Here is a 20,126-nt window from a genome sequence, read left to right on the forward strand (position 1 = left end):
GGGCTCTGCTCACTCAGTGGTGGCAAACCAGCTCCCTACAGAAAGCCCATAAGCAGGACATGATTCAGTTAGGGATGTCTGACAGATCTGCAACAAATTCAAATGAGTTTGGAATTCTATCAATCCAATCTGCTCATTCTGAAGCAGACCAGCTTTTCCAAGTCATGTGGAACTCGTAGGCTTGTGGACCAGATTTTCACTTGGGGGTGGGGATTTGTGCTAATGCACAGTAGCACTAATGCAAATTAGCCCAAGAAGAACAACGTTCTGATTAAAAAACAAACAAACAAACCCTGTCCAATTCCATCAATGAGTGGATGACAGAAAGACAAGCACATGACAATCTGCAAAAGAGAGATGGAACAGATTTAACAAAATCCTACCTCCCTAAGTGTATTAGCAACCTCCCCAGATTCTGGTGGACAAAGGCAAGCCACCTCTGATACTGGAAGTTATATTTATCCATCATGACCAGTAACCACTGAAATCCTTCCCATACAGGAGTTGGTCTAAACCATTTTTACAGCCATCCAAATTGGCAGCCATTGCTCCATCTAGAGGTAGCCAGTTCCATGTCTTAGCTATACATTGTGTCAAGAACTTCCTTCATCTGTCCTGAATCTCAGTTTCTTTCAGCTTCCTGAGATGACTCAAACTTTTAGCATTATAATTGTTGTGAGTCATCCAGAGATGACCTAGAAATACCTGATAGATAGATAGATGATAGATAGATAAATGTTTCCTTGCTCCCTTCCTCCCCACCACAGTAATTGTATACCCCTCTGTCATGCTTCCCCCTTTATTTGCCTTTTGTTCCTGTGTTTACAATCCCCAAATGTTGTACCTTTTTCTCATAAGGGAGTTGCTTCAGGTGTGTGTGTTTGTGTGTGGATGTTTAAGGACTCTTGTCATGAAGGGAAGCCCACCACTCCCAAATGAGTGGTGGCTGCCAACAAATGGAGTAATGAACATGAACCCCATCTATCGACATTTGCCTAATGCCTGGGACTGTGTCCCTGTGTAATCTACCCGGTGTACTTCTGCTTTGCTTATTTTGTATGCATTGCTTTCTGAAGACTTGGCCTGACAAAACAGGCCAAAACCGCTAAATACTTTGAATGAATGAAGACAAAGCAAAGCACAGGCCGTTCAAATACAATCAGGAAGGCAGAATCAAAAAGGGAGTAGAGATTATGGGAAAAATGCCTCCATTCTCCCGCAAGGTTTGTGCAGTGCTTGTTTTCTTGCCCGGGATCAATGTGGCCTACAAGGTGGGTGCCCTGTTGAAAGTAAAAGTGAGAGCCCTGGAGCAACCAGTGTCCGTGCGCAAGGGACCAACAGAAGGTAAAGGGTTCTTAGAGCAATGGAACTACAACGACAAAGGAAGAATGCATCTGGCCACAGTACGAAGAATTGCATCAGGAGGGCCTTAAACTGGATCCTACAAAGGGAGGAGAAGTACATTTCTGGGTAGCGATGGACAAAGGCTGATGCAACACAAGGGAGACAGCAGTTCTAACAGCACATAATAGTACTCTTCCAGAAATGTACAAAGAAAGCAAGATTATAAAGCACATGCTCTTTGATGTCTATATAGCAATGCCCAGGGTATGGGAATCAAACCACACGGACTTGAACTCATAAGTGTAACTGACACTTGGTGGAATGACTGGAATTCAGAATTGAATTGAAGGGTTCTATTTACTTATTTATTTATCACTTTTGTATACCGTTTCATAGCCACATGGCTCTCTAGATGGTTTACATGATAAAAACCAACAACATCATAAATACACACAATTTAGACAAAACCAGAATATCAATAATAAATAACATAACATCATAGAAGGTTTTTAATTGTGTTTTTACTGTTAGTGTGTTTTACATTGTAAGCCGCCTAGGAAAGCCTCAGCAATTATAGGCAGCCTATATATGTAAGTAAGTAAGTAAATAAATAAATATGACTTGTTCAAGAAAAACAGAAGGAAAAGAAAGGGAGGTGGAGCCTTCTATATATTAAGGATATCTATCTATGCAAAGAAATACTAGAGGGTGAAACTAGCAGCTACATGAAGTGCCATCCTGTGAACCCCCGCCCACTTCCATAGTCTGTTCAGATCCTCTGGATCCGCACCACAGGCTTCAGCCCTGGGCCCAGTGTTCTTCAACCCTTTTACTGATGATTTGGATAAGATGTGGAAAATGCTTCACAAAATTGCAGATGACACAAAATTGGGTGGGATAGCTAATACCCTAGAAGGCAGAAAGTTTAACGTGTTCATACGTTAGAGCTCTGGGCTGAAATCAACAGAATAAAACATAATATGGATGAATGCCAAATTCTACACCTAGGAAAAAGAAACCAAATGCATAGTTACAAAATGGGAGATAGTTGGCTCAACAGTATTCTAAGTTAGAGCAATATTAAAATTGCACAAGCAGAATATGAGTCAGCCGTGCGGTGTGGCTGCAAAAATGGCAAATGCTATTTGGGGCTGTATTAATAGAAGTATCACATTAAATCATGTGAAGTACTGGTTCCCCTCCACTCAGCATGGATTAGGACTCATGTTCAGCACTGCACCACCACTTAAGCCAACAAAGGTGATTAGGAGACTGGAAACAAAGCCCTGTGAGGAGAGAAAGAAATGGGCATATTTAGCCTTATGCTAGCATTCTGTACGTACTTGAAGCATCTCACACACAGAGGAGGACCTTTGGTACCTTGGCAATGTGTTCCTGCCTGTAGCAAGGGAAGATGTGTTCAAAGAACCGAGTGCTTCCTTCGGGCCCCTTTAGAACAGGAGCCAAGGCTCACTTTTGCTTGCTTGCAATTCAGGCAAAGCCTCTAGGTGTCAGACTTGCACTGTTCATTGGATGCTCCTAAGCGGCCTGTAATTTTGGTGGCGGAGAAAAATGACCTAAAGTGAGCATTGCAGGGCTTCTAGCAGGTGAGTTTTCAGAGATGCAGGCTAGTTAGTTCCTGAGTGAGTAGCATAACATGCACAGCATCAGCTCGCGGGTTCTTACAGGATGCTACCAGGTCAGGGAGAGTAGCCTGCTGGGATTGCAAAGCCACTGAGGTCAGCAAAGCCAATCTACTTTGCTGCTCTCTCCAGTGGTGCTTCCTAGAACAAGGAGCAAGTCATGTGTGCATGTTCTCACTTTAAAATAAACAAGCCTTTTATTAATTTTCATTTGTTTCTAAAATCTGACAAAAGGAAATACTCTGAAGCAGTATGTACAGGCTGTCAAAATACTGGAGAAAGGGTGGGGAGAAAAGTGGGCAGATTGCATGTGGTCAGCAAATTGACAGATTTGACGAATGAAATTATTTTATTCAGCTGTTGGGCTGTGCTTGTATGCCTCTTAAACATTTAATTAGTCTGGTACCCTGGATGAGTAGAAGAATACCTTAACATTTCATGCAATTTGGATAGAAGATACAAAAGTTAAGCAAGACAAATGCAGCTGACTCTCCCATTGAAATAAAACTCTATAGAAACTATTTAGGTTGTTCAGCCTTTTAATTTGTCTATGAAATGGAAAGCCTTTATTCAATTTGTCAGATATTTGGCAGGTCTGATATCTGGGTGGAGGGCTGATGCTCAAACCTTCATGGCATTTGGATGCAAAACTCAAAAGTTGCAGGCAGAAAGGATGGACTGGGTGTCCTGCTGAAAAATCAAAGGGAAATGCAAACAAATGAATATGCAATGAGAAATGAAACTGGCTTTCAAAACAAAAAGGAGAACTAAAGCAACTTTATTTTTGCACATTCTTCTGGTTTTTCTGCTACCTGCAGTTGCAAAATATCAGGAAGGAGAATAAAAAATTTATTACAAAGATTGAATGTTACAGAAATAGACTGATTCGGATTGGGTCATTTCTTGCTCATTCCACTTTCTTTCAAAGAGTGATTAATCCTGGCTAATAGGCAGGGTAGAAATTTAATAAACAAATAAATAAGCTGAGCACTAGCTGTGGAGTACTTGCTGAATGAAAAAGTTACTAGTTAAGGAAATCAAGGAGTAGCCATTGCTGTGTCAAGACCTGGTCATCATGCATACAAGGCATCAGTCAATTAATGTAGTTGGTAGCTGGCCATGGGTAAAAGATGGGAGTTGGAACTAGCTGGATGTCTCCAGCGCATCAAATCACATGGACTCTCACTGCAAATACTTGGCATTCCATGTTGCTGCTGCTGTTGTTTTTTGGGGTGGGGGTCATCCAAAGGATGAGTCCAAGCCAACCACCTGAATAGTTAGTGGCAAGCTTTCTGGTGCCTGAAGGAGAGTCCACATCTGGAACAACCTACCTGGTGCTGACTATTGTATATAAGCGGACTAGGTTACAATGCTAAAAATGTAGATTTACATGTTAAGTTTGGCTCAGCTTCGGCTTTTAGGTCTTAAAGTGCTGCTCCTTAAGTTTAGAAACAGATCTCAGATCAAAGTTAAGAGTTCAACTTTTTAGTCAGTTTTTGTTTCTTTTTGGTTTTTGGGTGCTGTAAACCACCCAGACTTTGGCAATTGGATGGTATAGAAATTGTATTAATATTATTAGCAGCAACCTAGAAAGTGCATCCTAAGCCAGTGACTCTGCCCTTTGCATTTTGAGAACAGCTCAAACCACTTGCTTTAATCACCTGTCCACTATTTATTGCCCTCTTTTCTGACTACATACATACACACATGTGCGCATGCACCTCTCTCTCCCCTCACTCCCCATGGGTTTAAACTTATTTAGTTTTTCACTCCAGTAAAGACCAGTAGTTGAGCCACACTATCCCTTCTTTTTAAATAATTCCTTCTAGTCTAATTGGCTACAGCACTGCTTGGGGGGAACTCACTAAGGCTATAAATGTGTGCAAGGTGGGAGGAACTCCAGCTCACCAAGGTCAAGACAGAGACTGCAGCTTGGCCCATGCAAAGTGTCAAGGTAAAAAGTGAAACACACAAGGTAACCACCACTGTGGGTTTAGCAACATGGCAAGATCAGGACAGTTGACCTTGCTCCCCTTCTCCTGTTCACTTGCTCACTTTTCAGGCAACCAGCTTGAGTAACAATAAAAGAAATAGCTGTGTAGGTAGAAAGCTAGCAGAGATGAGGGAGTGATCCAGTTTGTTATAGTTATGTGCATGACTATATGCCAGCTGGAGAGGAATCATGGGTCTGAGCTCAATGTAAAAAGTTCTTGGCCCTCAGGGAAGTTTGTTCTCTTGAATCAACACAGAAAACCTCCATCATTAGCAGTCAAGCCCTTTCCAGATCTGGTAATGGTATGCCTACCATTGGCTGACAGCTCCTCAGCAGTCAAGGAAAATGGTCTCAGGGAACGAGCACATCATTTTGAGGAAAATGATGGTCTCTTAGAAGGGACCTATTCCTTGGAGACCAACAGATAGTCTCATGTGGAGCATATCCCTTCAGGGGTGAGGTTCTTGACTCAACCATTAGACTGATGGGCTTGTGATTAGCATAAGGTCTATCTGCTTGGTGCAAAAGTTGAAGATACCATGTCTCCTGGATGGGTTTGTAGATAGTTCTGAGGATGCAATCAGTTGTTGCAATGCATGGGGAAATGTTGTTTTGAGGTCTTGGAAGCCAAGTTGCTAGGTAGGAGATTGAAAGCCAAGACCTCCAACTTAGCCTTCTCTAAAATGCTACCTGTTCCATACAGCAGGCCAGCTAAACAAATGTGGTCGAGGCATCTCTAGGTATACATGGAATGGTTGTGTGGGGACAAGTAATGACCATAGAATATTTTGGGACAAAATAAGTTGGGTCTGTACAAAAGGGTAAGCGTCACCCTAAAATGAAACATGTATGTTGATGCTTCACACACAAAGTGGCAGAGAACCTTTCAACTAGGCAAAGCTAACGCAAGCTGGGAAGCAACAAGCTGGGGCTGAATCATCCCTAATGTTTCCAATTGCCCAACTGAGTAAAAATCATGAGCATACAGTACATGATAGACAAGGGTCATAGAAGAAATTGCACATGCCAAAGATGTGTGACCTGTACATGTTTCTGTGCGAGTGCAAGAATTGTCTAATCCAAAGTGATTGGTTTTAAGTGCAAAGTATCTTGGACATAACTGAAACCCAGTGGGATCGGTGGAGCATGATTACCTGTTGGTATGAACTCTATAGCAGAGGTACAGATCTCCAGACTCTGAGGGTCTGCATCAAGGCTGCAGACCCTCCTTGGGATTTTCTATGTGGCAAGGCCAAAGATTGGAGGTAACAAGAGATTCAAGTGGGGGGAGGCATCTATCCCTGGAGTGGTTGGTCTACCCAATACTGGTCTACCCAATACTGGATGAGTTTTGCTCAGTAGCTTGCACCACCACAAGGATGGGAATTTTTTCATAATTTTTTTCATCATCATCATCATTTCCCATTTTTTCATGGGAATTTTTTCATCATTGGGAGGAATTAGTTCCCTTTTCCATGTAGATCATAGATCTACAAAATTTTGTAAACCCATCATGAGATTTTTAATGGATGGTATAGAAAAAAATTAAGCAGAACAGAGATAGCCTAGCTACAGGTATCCATGTTCCAGTAACCTCTCATCTGAGTAACTGTATTATACATGAGCTGCCTTTGAAAATGGTTCAGTAACTTCAGATGGTGCAATTTAGGGCAGTGAGATGGATAATGGGGCTAGGCCAACATGGCATACCTGTATTGATCTGTATGAATTGCCAGTCCATTTCTGGGCCTGATTTGAAGTGCTGGGACAGTATTAATATTTAAAGCCCTAAACAGCTTGGGGCCAGTTTACCTAAAATACTGTCTTCTTCCACATACTTTCACAATTCGGTACACAAAAAATTACGTTAGATATTGAGGTTAAGAGAAAGGCATGGAGGCATTTTCTAGAAAAAAGTTAGAATGCTTCTTTCAGAACTTCCCAAGTCAGACTAACAGGACAATGTTCCTGTGATTAACTTGATTAACTATTCAACATCTGTACAGTAATTCCATTTGCACAGACTCAGGAAGTGTGATGAACCAGAAGCTTGACTTACCATGGCATTCTGGGCAGTGAAGGTGTGCAGCAGGCAGGAAAAGATTAACTCTCCATTCCTAGGAAAGCAGGTTTTCCTGTAGCAGTACCTGCCCTCACGTACATTTTTTGGTAGGTGCAGGTGTTATACAAATTTTCTCCCAAAAGCACTTTTAATATGTAAACAGGTTGAGTCAACCTGTTAAGCTGCTCATTTGACAGTTAACCTCATAAAAACTGGTTCAATGTATCAGAACAGAGGAAGTACTGAATGATACAAGCTCTAAAGCTTTTCAGCATAAAAATACATATTTATGGCAGCTGAGTATCTGAGTCTGCAAGAGCCACCAGACTGTTATGAATGACAGCAGGGAAGCAGAGAACAGTGAGTCAAACCAGACAGCTCTTTAATGGATCGTGACAAAAGCACTGCTAGGTCTCATAAACCATCAGCATACCTTGATGAGGAAAGACAGACACTTTTTTAACAGTCAATGAATTTTTCAAACACAAATCATGTTTCTCACCTACAAAATCAAGTACATTTAATGCTAGATGAAGGGAAGATAGAAGGTTTAAGTGATAGAAGGCCAAGCCCTGTGGATGCATAACCAGCTTCTATTCAAACAAACTAATGTCCAATTGGAATGCATGGAGGCTGACTATATGCATTGCTTAGAACAGCAAGCTTATGCTCAAGGATCCACAATAGAGATGATTTAGCACCAGATTCTCAATCCCAAACATTTGAAGAATTTAACAGGCAGGCCAGAGTAAAATCTTATTTCAGTAGATTTGTAAATAGCCACTTACTTGTTTGTAGCAAATAATAAATCTCCAGCTGATATGGAAGAATCCATCAAAGTTGGTTACTCTTTGTCCTGCTACATATTCGCATGACTATCCTGTAATATTACCATGCATGGCCAAAACCATCACCTTCCCAATGTAATGTAACAACTAGGAACATAAGGACTGCTTAATTAGAATGCTAAACAGGCAAGTTTTTTTAAAAATGCAGCATCAAGTCATGACTAGTCACTTTTTGCAAAGAAAACCCAAGTTTATTTTGTAGTAGCAATAGTTTCTTTTTTATTTTTAATATACTTTAGGAAACAATATACAAAGCTGAGCTTTCCCACTATTTTCAAACAGTGAGACACTCCAATTACACAAAGTCAGCGTTTTGTGATGGCTAAGAACAGCAGTCAGCACCAGACTTGAACAGTTAGCTACAACACAAACATCCTTTGAAATGAAATGTCATAATAGTAAGACAGGTAAAACCAGGAGTTAACATATGACAACTGTTGGGGAGGTGTCACTGATCCTTGTTGAATGTCATTAAATATGTTATACACAATTTTCTGTTTACAATTTTTTAAACAAAACCTCCCTTGAGGACTTATTTTCGATACAAAAGTATTCAACAGGAATAGCTCTGATAAAGAATCCCCAAAGAGTCCAAATTCTAATATATATTTTGACCAAAGGAAATGAAAACCAGTGTTTCTTTGTTTTAAACATGTTTATTACAACAGATACAATTCACATCTGACTAGCTTTTTTTCCTTGTTTCCCTCCCACAACCAATGTTGACATGTTCATTGGGCTGTTTCCTTATAATCTGAGAAAGGGATGTACTTTCAGCACACATGCCCAGCAGTACTACCAGTCCATTCTTACAGGGTGCAAATGGAAATACATTTCAATAATTTATACAAACAAGTGGGTTATGCTCAATCACTGCAATTTTAAGCTACTGTACACAGGAATGAAAAGATTATAGAAAAGTGCCATAGCAACAGTGCCTTAAGAAAGGAGAAAATTAGAAGAATTATAAAACTGATAAAATCGGATTTAGGATTTCAAGGGGAAAATGAACACAGAAAATGAAAAACACTGCTCTGTAAAACAGAAATGGAAAAGCACTGCTCTTGATTCGGTGCAAGTGTGGAAACAGTTGTTTCATGATATTTGTACATTACCCAAACTGTTTCTAACTGTTGCAGCCTTGAGACACAGATCGCCTGGCGCTTGCATTGAATTTTAGGAAATGCAAGATTTCTGAATGATAAATTAACTAAAAAAGAGAGCTAATTTTGCAGACAGGTTTACATGTAAAAGGCTAGGTATTTAGCCACCTCAGCATTGATTAGTTTTGGATGTCTAAGCTCTGATACACATGGCTTCCCATGGCTTCACTCTACAAAACATATTTACAACGTGAAGAATACATCTACAAGAAATCTACATTTCAAGGGTTTTACAAATCAACCTTGTATCCTTCCCCTGAATGACTCCCCTCCTTTCCCCTTTCCCATGTCATTTTGTTTTGCCCAACTCAACGGTCCAAAGTCTACTCAAATGCAGCTCAAAAATGTTAAGACTGGGCAACCAGTTTTACAGTTCCTGTACTCAAAACCCATGTGCAATTATTCACAACTTTTCACACCATGAAGGAATTTTGATTCTTTAGTTTTTCAAGTTCTTTAATTTGTTGTCTCAAAAATAGTATCCTAGAAAAGGAAAAGAATAGAATTAGTACATGGCATATCAAATCTGTTCTTAGATGAGCATTTATTCTTAAAAATTAGTATTTTAAGAAAAGACATGCATATTTTAAAGTTAGTTATTTGATCTATAACAGGTTGATGGATAATACTGTGAAAAACAGTTGTGTATGTTTGTTTACGTTTTTTAAAAGTACAAAATTGCTGGGCCTAGAAATGGTTGACCTACCTTATTGGTACACATAATGGACTAAATAATTGTTCAAGATCCAGGAGCACACAAGGGTACCTTCAGTAGTTCAATGGCTGTGGAGGGAGGTATTATGCCTGTTTAAGTCAATATCATCCTGTATGTTAAGCTGTTAACAGTTTCTAGCCCTTTTGTACACTAGGGAATGTAGCTCAGGTTTTACCAAAACTATGAAACCAACAAATAGATGAAAGATCAGGATAATGCACACAGAATAAATTCTTACCTTTGCTCACGCAAAGTTGCTTGAATTTCACATACTCGAACTAAGGATCTTAAATTTTTTAATTCAGTACAAATTTCTGACATGTGAACACTTCCCATGTTATGAGCTTCTTCACGTAATCTTGATGCCTGAAAAAGGGAGAAAGTAAAATGCAACAGTTTGCAAGCCTTATGAAGCATATGTGCGAATACGAAGAATGATTTAGCAAAGTAGAGTATTACTGGAAAAATATTTAAGCACCTTAATGCATGAGCAGCACTGTGTAGGAACACAAACACCTGAAATTACAACAAAATAAAAGTGCACTAAGAACTGTTTACATTGTTTAAGCTCTTTCATTAAAGAATGTCCACATTCTGTCTACACATAGATTAATTAGAAGAAAGTCATGTTCCTCTCTACCAAGAGTTTCATAATCCTGCTGTTGAGACTGTGAATAGGAGAATCAGGCAGTCTTGAGCTTGTCAAGGTTCTCCAATATCCATTTCAAAGGTTGGTTCACCTCATTCCTAAATACAAGCTTTTTACCTTTCCTTTTCAAATGGGAAGTGTGCATTTTTTGTCCTGAAAAAAATGAACTCAAATGTGTACTTTCCCTACACTGAAGCATGAAAATGTAGTGGCTATTTTTCTTTCAAATTCACATTTTAAAATGGCTATTTTCCTAAAGAAAGCATTGTTTGAATTCAATCACAAGTTTGGGAATATGTGAGATTTGGCTGAGAAATGCACACTCACCAGGGCTGAGAATGAAGCAAGTTCCTCAAAATATAAAATAATATAGGGTATGAAAGTACAGAGCACAGACAAAAATACAAAATGGTGGCTCTAATAAGCAAAACACTTTTCATGAAATTTTCAGGAGTTGTTTCATGAGTATGTCTTTCTTTAAAAGGAGAAAAGAGTCAAATTAACTGACCCACATGAACTTTCAAAGCTGTCCTAAAAGAAGTTAAGATGAGGATAGGTGTGCTCATCTTGAAATCTCTCATGATTGTCACAGAATTTCTGATGAGCTGGGACACGATCATTTAACAAAGAAAGGGCACAGACCTATGACCAATTAGATGCTGTCCAAGACAGCCAAAGGATAAGTCAAGGTCCAACTCAGAAATGTATTTAAGCTCAGAGCTGGGATTCTGTGAACTGAACATTCTCCCCTAACTTCTGGAGCTGATGAGGGAAGGATTGTTCAGGCGAGGGGAAGAGTGAGACTTCATTGAATTAAGTGTCCTATCCATGACTCCTGGTTACAAACAGGGCCAAACAACGCAGATGAATTAAACTGGTAGTCTATGCATTATGCAGGACAAGCATGGGGGCAATCTTTACTTCCGCACTCCTTCCATCCAATGCCCATAGTCCGTCTATTTGTAGGATTATGGGCAGCCATACTGGATGGTACCCAAAGGCACTTAAACACAACATTCATTCTCACATTATGGGCTGGAAGTAGTATCTTTAATTCATCACTTCTGAACAACTAATAGCCTTTAAGTTTCAAAAATAAGATACTTGACCTTAGGTCCTATCTGAGTCTTTTGATGTCAATTGTCTTTGGGCTTGCTTAACTATGAACTGCTCTGAATTCTATTCACTCTAAAACACACAATTACAACTTTATTCATTTATGCCAGAAGCAAAAAATATTAACATCATCTCTACTACCCAATCAGGTAACATTCTTCTGCTTTCCTTCTTTTTTCCTGCATTTTAGGGAGTGGAGGGAGAGATTCAACCCTTTTTGTCAAGTCAGTTAGGTTAAGAAGGCCAGAGGTGAAAATTACAGTGCAAGGTTACACCACTTCAAATAAAGTAAATGTATTTGCATGATTGTAGTTTAATATGACAGTGTACTTAACTCATACTTTCTTCAGTATCTCCTATAAGATATGAGCAACCATCATGTAAATATGATTAAGTAGTTTAATAGAATACAAATATCAAAGTTCAAAAATGCAGAATTAGAATTGGTCTTGTTTAAACAAGAACAGAAATGAAGCAAACAAGAACAAGTGATATTAAGCCCATGTTTTCTCTAATACATATGTCAAAACAGTTACTTGTAAATTTGTACATGATATTTTGAACTTTCCACAGGAAAGAATAAGCTATTTGGTGGCCCCCCACAATTCAAGCTTTCATTAGTAAGATCATTGCCCAAAGACTGTAAGGGGCAGTAATTTATAGAGTTAAATGCCTTGGAGGTAATCCAAAAACAGTTCTTAAAAGCATTTCCATGCCTGTTTGTGATTATTCTATCAAAATGAGAGAGTAAAAGCACTCATCCTGTACTGGTTGTAATAGTAAAAGATGGAAGAGAACAATTATCTTTAAAATGTATCATGCTACAAAATGTTAATTTAGGCAATGCAAGCTGTATGTATCCTTCTGTAATTTAACTCTGAGTAGATTAGATTCTTGAAAGGTTTATTAAAAACAGGGTGTAATGCCTAATACTTCAACAAACCTGTGAGGCTTTACAGTGTTAAAGCTATAAAATATAGACAACATCCTGCTATTAATATCTTACTGCCACCAGTCCCAGCTTTATAATATTTCCTGACTGGGCTGGAAGCACCCTTACACTTTATAATTCTGAACACAGGAGATAGGGGCAAGATAAGGCATTGAAGGGAATACCTTAGAGAAGGACTCTAACAAGAAGGCACACCATATATTTCACTAAATTCTCAAACAGGCTTTTTTATTCTCAGCCCAAAAGAGCAGAGTTTGCAGATGGGGAACAAAGATTGTAATACAGAGCAACTTAAAACAAGCATGCCTTTTAGTTTCTAGTTACAGCATTCTGAAGAACAGGACAACTACATATGTGACAAGACAGGTTCACCTAGTCTCACCTCTTGTTAACAGCCTTTTCCCTGACAAGTCCAGCCATTAAGATTGTATTCTCCTCCCCCTTCTAGATTCTATGAAGGAGGTGAGGCCTTTTCCTCAACCAACAACTTCTCAGGCTGAGCTGTCAAGCTTGCCAAGATTGCTAATTACACAGGAGTAAGAGCAAGGATTGTCAATTCATCATGGAAAATAGAACAGATCAGGCATGCAATAAAATGTTGCAGCATGGCATGTCCCTATGCAAAGTTCAATTCCATGTCCCTCAATTGATAACAGAATTAGTTATGTTTTATGCAGTCCTCTGTATACGGCCTAGGTGAGGTCTATGCAGCAGTTCTGTGGAAGTTGTGCATTCTAGTAAAATTTGCTATCTGTTGTCTAACCAGGACAAGGTACAACCTATAGGTCAGATTAGTTGGCACCGCAACTAATACATATTTCATTGCAGTGCATTTTTCAGCCCCTTTTCATATAGATTTAAATGGACTCAATTTAGATCAATCCATCCTGGTATTCATGGAAAACACTTTGGGAGACCCAAGCTGGTTATCCCACCACCTTCCCTGACCACACAAGTTTTTGTCACCAATAACTGCTATTAAAACAACTGGCAACTTCTAATGTAACCCCGTCCTTAGCCATTGGATTAGGAGGTGTAATATCAAAATAAATTCACTTATTTACTGTACTAAATGGCACAATGATTGGCGTTCTCTGGGCATTGTATGATGCATTAAAATGTAACATACACACTTAAAAACAAAACAAAAATAAAAGCAGATTAAAACAAGCAGCAGAATCAAAATACTGAATGACCCAGAAACAATTCCTAAAATGCCTGGTTGGGGAAGAAGTATAGCACAGGGAAGATCATAATGTAGGCCCAAGGCAAAGATGCTCTGGGAAGCATTTCACACAGGAGTGTGACCACTAAAAAGGTACTCTCTCATAGCCACCTGTCTCACCTTATTTTTCAGGCATAGCTGCAGAAGGAGCTACAATGCTAATCTTAATATCCAGGTAAATATAAAAGGATGCTTCCTTCAACTACGTGGACCCAAGGGAGGATTTAAAGGTTAAAGCCAGTAGTTTGAACTGGGCCCATAAATGGACTGGCAGGTAGCACAGGAAGTAATGCTGGCATAAAACTGGCAGTTTCAAGTTGCTGGATTGTTTTCAAAGGCATTTCCATGTAAACATGTCACTATAATCCATATTTATTAAAGTGAAAGTACATTTCAAGACAATATGTAAAAATGTCTACCTATCCTGTTTCTCCCCACCTCCTACAACTCTATGACAGCCATGCACAAGAATGACTCCAATCATTTTTGCACTTCAAAGTTAGTTAGTATGAATAATTGCTTTAAAGACTACCAGGGTTCACAAAAATTCTGACAGAGGTAATATAACACATAAAAAAGTAACACTGCAGAAAGTGCACTCACTTGCTTTTCTGCATGATCCGCAGGCCATCCTTGAACATGTTTTATAAGATTTTCATTGAAATGTCCTGCTAACGTGGGTGTTAATGAACACGTAGGACGTGCAGATGCATTCTGTGGTGCCGTTGTATTTGAAGCACTTGTACTGGAGGTATGATTTGGACCAGGGGATGGACTTCTCTGACTACTTTAAGACAGACAAAGAATAAACAGTATTATTTGTTGTGTCACTATTTTATTTATTTTACCATTTTTCTTATACCTTGCTAGCCACTGTGGGAACATGAATTTACATTGAAGATGCAAGATATAAATTTAAATATAAATGATTTATTAAGCATCTGAGAACTAAACAGAATTCATCCAATCTCTTGGTCAATATAATACCCTCTGTTATTATTTATGGAGTTGTAGCCCATTTTAGAGCGACTGCCTTCTCAATGCAAAAATACCAATAAAATAATTAAAATATGAATAGCAGCTGATAGAAATAATTAAGCATCTGACAACTATAAAATCAGACAAATATAGATCAGAATCTAAAGAGTCTTCAGGTTGTGTTTTCATTTTCTTTCAAACTAAGTCTGTTTTAACTAAAGTGGATGCAGGTGGTGGGGGAAGAAAGTATTCAAATCAGGTTTAACCTGTCTGCTAAGTACTTGTAAGAAATATGTGAGTCCTGCCAAAAATCCAAAAGTGAAGACCTGCTACCCCCAATCTTTGCCAAGATTTCATCAAGTTTTTTTTTCCTGTGAAAGTCATATTAGGCAATTCATACTAAAACAGTCTTTCTCAACCTGAATGATGGGAATTGAGTACAACACACCTTGAGGGCACCAGGTTCATGAAGACAATACTAAAGACTTCTATTTCCATTGCTGACTTTCTACTATTCAGTACTGGCCCTTCCACCAGACTGAGCCACATAGCTCAGGCAACACACTGCATCCCGCAGCTACTGCTTACTCCCCTGGAATGCTACTTGCAAGAAAATAGCCAGCAGTACTTCTGTGAGGTTCTATGAAGCGTGCTTCACCCTATGACTCTTGTTCTGAGGAAGGGGTTCTTCCAAGTAAGGTGCTGTGGATGAGGTAGACCAAGAAAGCATGTGCACTCCCACTTGTTTGCTATGATTATGACAAATATTGCTTAAAATATGACTTGATTTTTTTAAGTACCTGATGCTCTCATGGGAAAATGATAGTAGGGTCATTCTGGAGGGCACTTTTCCCACAATGCCTTGCTCTGAACATGGCTGTGAGGGGTAAGATGCACTGGAAATCTTGAAATTGCCTGTGCTGCCAACGCTAATGAAGCTGCAAGTTTATCCCATCTCACCTGGCACAATGTCTTGCTCCATCCTAAGTACTGTTAGGTAGTTTCCCATTAGATGCCCCATGAATTTAGCTTAAAAGAACCTCAGAGTACACAGACTGTCAATTCCACACAAAACCTTCCTCTTTTCTGCAATCAAGTTACTACACTAAATAAATATTACAAATGATATCACTTGCATCAGTGTTTAACATGCTTCACTTCATGAATGTTCTTCATACTGACTAATGCTGTGATATGAACAGCAGCCATGGAAAGGTACCTTAATTCAAAACTATCATCACTGCTTCCTTCTCACAAGCCCATCATTGGGTTAATAGTATCACAGCTTCACTGTGAATGCTCTGTTTTAGACTGGGAGTTTAAACCCTTAAAAATGAATTCCACCGGAGACACCTGGATTGACAATTTAACAGTTTATTTTCCTAAGAAAATGGGGCACATCAAGCCAAGCTGGATCATGATTATCCATTTCTTGGTAGAGCTTCATTACAGTTACATGTTCTATAATAGTACATATTTGGCAAAGAATTTCCCAATAGTTTATTTTCTACTAATAGTAAGTGGCTATTTCAGACATTCAATTTCAATCTGTAGCCTACTTCTGAAACTCTTTGTGACAGCTATTTAAATATCTGCAAATACTGTGTAACTTGTAACACTGCTACCTGGAGAATGATGGGACTTGTAGTGTTTTCTGTCTAAACACAACATAGGATTGTAGCCTGAGTAACTGAAATATGGCTGAACTATTCCAGCCTTCCTCTCTCTTGGCTGCTGTTCTAGAGACAAAAGCTGAGCTAATGAGCATTCTTATGCTAAACAAATGTAATAGTTTATGTTGTACTGTTAATGTTATTTTATAATGTAAGGATATTGCTCACTAGTGCATGCCCTGTAGCTCACAAGGGGTAATATTTCAGAGTGACATTATATCTAAAAAGGAAGGTTACTATTACCACTGTGTTTTATCTGTGTGATGCATCTGAGGGTAGCTATCTCTTCCTACAGATAATGGTTGATGGTACTTGTATCGCAGGAACTGGGCAAATACTGACATTACTGAGTAAGGCAAATTAAACTTCTGTGTTAGTCTTTGTCAAGAACTATACAACTATTTGTGCAATTCAGTCTCTGGCACCTTGAGAAGTCAATCTCTGATTTGGAATGTGTTATCACTCCTGCTATCCAGTGCCTTATGATTTTGTAAATGTTCTTTTGGCTTCTGAATGGGTGACTTGCCTTTTGCTCAGCTACAGGGTTGACAACCCTCCTACATGGAATCTTCAGATGAGTGGGGAAAGGATTATCAAATGTTATGGGGGTAATCACATCTTTTATTTATGCAAAGCATAAAGGAAATGTGAGGAGAATGCTCCATAATGAGTCTCTTGTTACTGTCTGAATGTATCCTGGTGCTACAATAGTACTTGGTCAGTGACCTCCGGAATGACTAGCTGCTTGAATTCGCTAATAAGCTTGTCCTTTGGCCCAGACAGGGATGCTAGCAGCAATGCCTGGTGAAATAATTAATGGAAAGGTACTGAACCTTATTGAGCTTGAAATCCAAATCACAGTTCTTGGCTGAATGCAGGCAAAGGGGGCAGGAAGACATACCAAAAACAGCAGCATGTGTTGTTCTTGTCGGTAACTAAGCCTTAGGGGGGCATTTCAACTTTTTAGAATAGACAAAGAAATGTGAAATCCAGGAAACCATCAAATGATCAATGATTAGGGGAATGGACCATGGCCAATTCAATTCAAGAAGATCTGAAGGTAGGCATTACCGTATCAGATTGGAAAAGAACACAGTACCTACTGGGCATTCCTGACAGAAAGTATAAAGTGTTACCCTAGGCAGAAAAGTGCATCTCTTTTTGACATGAAATAGAGATCCTGACCACCACCCTCATTATGACACATGACATGTTCCTGCTCCCTAATTGTACCCAAATGCTCCTGCCATGAACTGGTACAGAGAGTGGCACCAAAGCATGGCTAATGCTAGCACCACTTAAAATGAATACAAACCATCTGGTGAGCACTTCCTTCCAACAAGAAGCAATCTTGCTGATTTTGATTTCTAGTTAGCTACACTTGGCCTTTAAAGGTGTGGTGCAGTACTAATGTTGGATAAGGCTAGCATAAGTGAGCTCACCAAATGTCTCATGTCCATTCAAGGTATTAGGTGCAGCTGTAGCAGTAAAAGAACAGCCAAGGCTCTGAATTCACTGCTTGGTATTCTTTAACACTTAAAATATCTAATCACATCTGTCTTTTATTTTGTAGACTAAATAGTATATCCTAATTTATTAAGCCAGGATTCTAAAGCCAGCCATAAATTATGTTTTAACCAAAGCAAGTGGCTAAAACAACAGAAAAACACAGCTCATTCTACTTCACATGACAATTTATTGGTAATTTCCAAAATATACATGTTTTTACTCTCTTCATAAAAGTTTAAGTGATAGCAATGGATTTTAAACTCCGCAAGAATTTAGAAATAATACCCACATGAATTCTGCATTGTGCAGATCCATGTGGAAGAAAGTTCTATTTTAAGTCAGCTGTGCATATACCCAAGTCTCCAAGTTTACTGAAAAACACTTTAGAAAAATGTGCACACAGACATGCCATTATTCCAGTTTTGTGTTTATTGGAAAATGCACAAGTATTTGCAGAAAGTTTCCCCTACTAAATTATACTTCTATTCTATTTACAGCAGAATCCCCTATGAAAACCTTAAACTATAAAATACTTAGCACATGCACTTAAGAATCACCTTAACTTTTCTTAATACTAAGACATCACCTTCTTGGCCTCAGTTGTAACAACTAGAATTTTGCCCACAGTTTATTTAACATTGCCCTGGTTTACATTAACAGCCAACCATGGGTTTCTTAATTCAGTTAGCTGGGGGTGTGCAGGAGAGAGCAAGACCACCACCTCCTGACTGCTAGCCACTTGTTTCACTTCCAATTCACAAAATAATACAAGAACATTCTGTTCCATGACATGTGTACACTGAACTTTGGATTACTGAGGAAAATAAATCTCAGAGGGGTTATGTTTACACTTAAAGGCCGCCTACTGATTTAAAACTGCCCAGCAGTTAACCCAAAAACAAACTGTTGGGTTGTTTAGCCCCATTCGTCAGGCTTCGTATACCACACTGACAGAGTGGGTTATACACAATGGGAAAGGGGCTAAGAATGGCATGCTGAATCTCCAACAATGTATCAGTTTAAAACATGAGTTGTTCTTAGATGCAAATCAAGCCAGAGTTTTAACTGAACAACCAACCACTGTTAAAACTCTGGGTTGTTTCTCACTCAACAATCCAGAGCTTCAGGTCTGTAGGCTATGGAACAAAACAAGAGAAGTTCAAGTTCCTGAGTTGTTTTGTAACGCAGAATTAAAGCAGTATTGGTGGGTGATCAGGAGGCAACAAACTTGTTTATTCCTACACACCCATGACAACTGCCTTTATTTAACCCATGGCTCATTATATCCAAACCAAGCAGTTATGTTTATAGTTCATAAACTATAATTTTTCCTGTCAACATTTGTTTTTTTAAAGCATTTTTTCAGGACATTATGCACGTTACTCAAATTTATCATCAATACTATGTAAAAAATCAAGAGTTACCCATTTTAAAGATCTATACCTATGAAAACCATACATTGTAAAATCAGTTCTTATATAAAACAGTATGTTTCTGTCTATTCAAAATTTAGTCTGCCTTCACAATCAGGAGACATACTCTCTTTAACCATACAGACCACCAGAGAGTGCATATGGTGTATATTTCTGGTATGCCAAACTGTTTAGTACAAAGGGTAACATACATGTTTTAAACAAAAGTAGGAATTTGATACAATTAGAGTAACCCATTTTAGTTTTAATTAACACTGATGCTAAGAAATTAGCTTTACATTCACTAACAGCGCAGAAGCATTAAAGCACTGTCTTATTTGTACTGGCTTATTAACATTAACAGCTTGCAGCAGATTCAAAGACAATACACAAAAAGGCCCTAAGATTTCATCTCATGTCTGGACACTGCTAACACACACTTGGGGTGAAGAAACAGCTTGTGAACCTGTCTGTTCTTCATTTATAACTTAAGACATCAAAATTCCAGAACAGACAGATGTCAACTCACTAAAAACAAACATAAATTTAATTCTATATACTACTGCTCTAATTATATAGAATTATTAAACAAATTTAATTCTATATACTATTGTTCAAATTAGAGCACAGCATTTTGCACTGTGGGTGAAATCCAAGAGTGTTCATCTACAGCAAAACAGTACACATTAGCAGGAAGAGCTTCCTCTCCTTTCTGTAGCTCACTTGCCTTCCCCCCGATCTGCTCAGGAAGATTGGGGAACCAGAGGAAGGGGGCTGTAGGTGGGAGGAAAAAGTATCACTGCAAGAGCAGAAATGTACTCATGCAATATTGAACATAGCCATC

At 38.8% G+C, this 20,126-nt stretch overlaps 1 protein-coding gene across 5 annotated transcripts in view; it reads right to left on the bottom strand.

Moving 5' to 3' along the window:
- Positions 1-7,402: 7,402 nt before the first annotated feature.
- Positions 7,403-20,126, bottom strand: part of WAC (WW domain containing adaptor with coiled-coil) — a 69,010-nt gene continuing 56,286 nt past the window's right edge. For 2 of the 5 annotated variants that reach the window (XM_044425294.1, XM_044425291.1), the window contains exons 12-14: positions 14,314-14,497; positions 10,007-10,134; positions 7,403-9,536 (exon numbers count right to left, since the gene is read on the bottom strand). In XM_044425294.1, coding sequence (XP_044281229.1) covers positions 9,467-9,536; positions 10,007-10,134; positions 14,314-14,497 — 382 coding nt within the window. In that variant the 3' untranslated portion in view covers positions 7,403-9,466. Of the gene's footprint in view, positions 9,537-9,615; positions 9,837-10,006; positions 10,135-14,313; positions 14,498-20,126 lie in introns of those variants that run through there. The other 3 variants (XR_006414230.1, XM_044425292.1, XM_044425293.1) reach the window with 3 other exon arrangements.

Source organism: Varanus komodoensis, unplaced genomic scaffold (assembly GCF_004798865.1).
Source record: "Varanus komodoensis strain SLA01 unplaced genomic scaffold, ASM479886v1 scaffold15, whole genome shotgun sequence".
Classification (NCBI taxonomy): domain Eukaryota; kingdom Metazoa; phylum Chordata; class Lepidosauria; order Squamata; family Varanidae; genus Varanus; species Varanus komodoensis.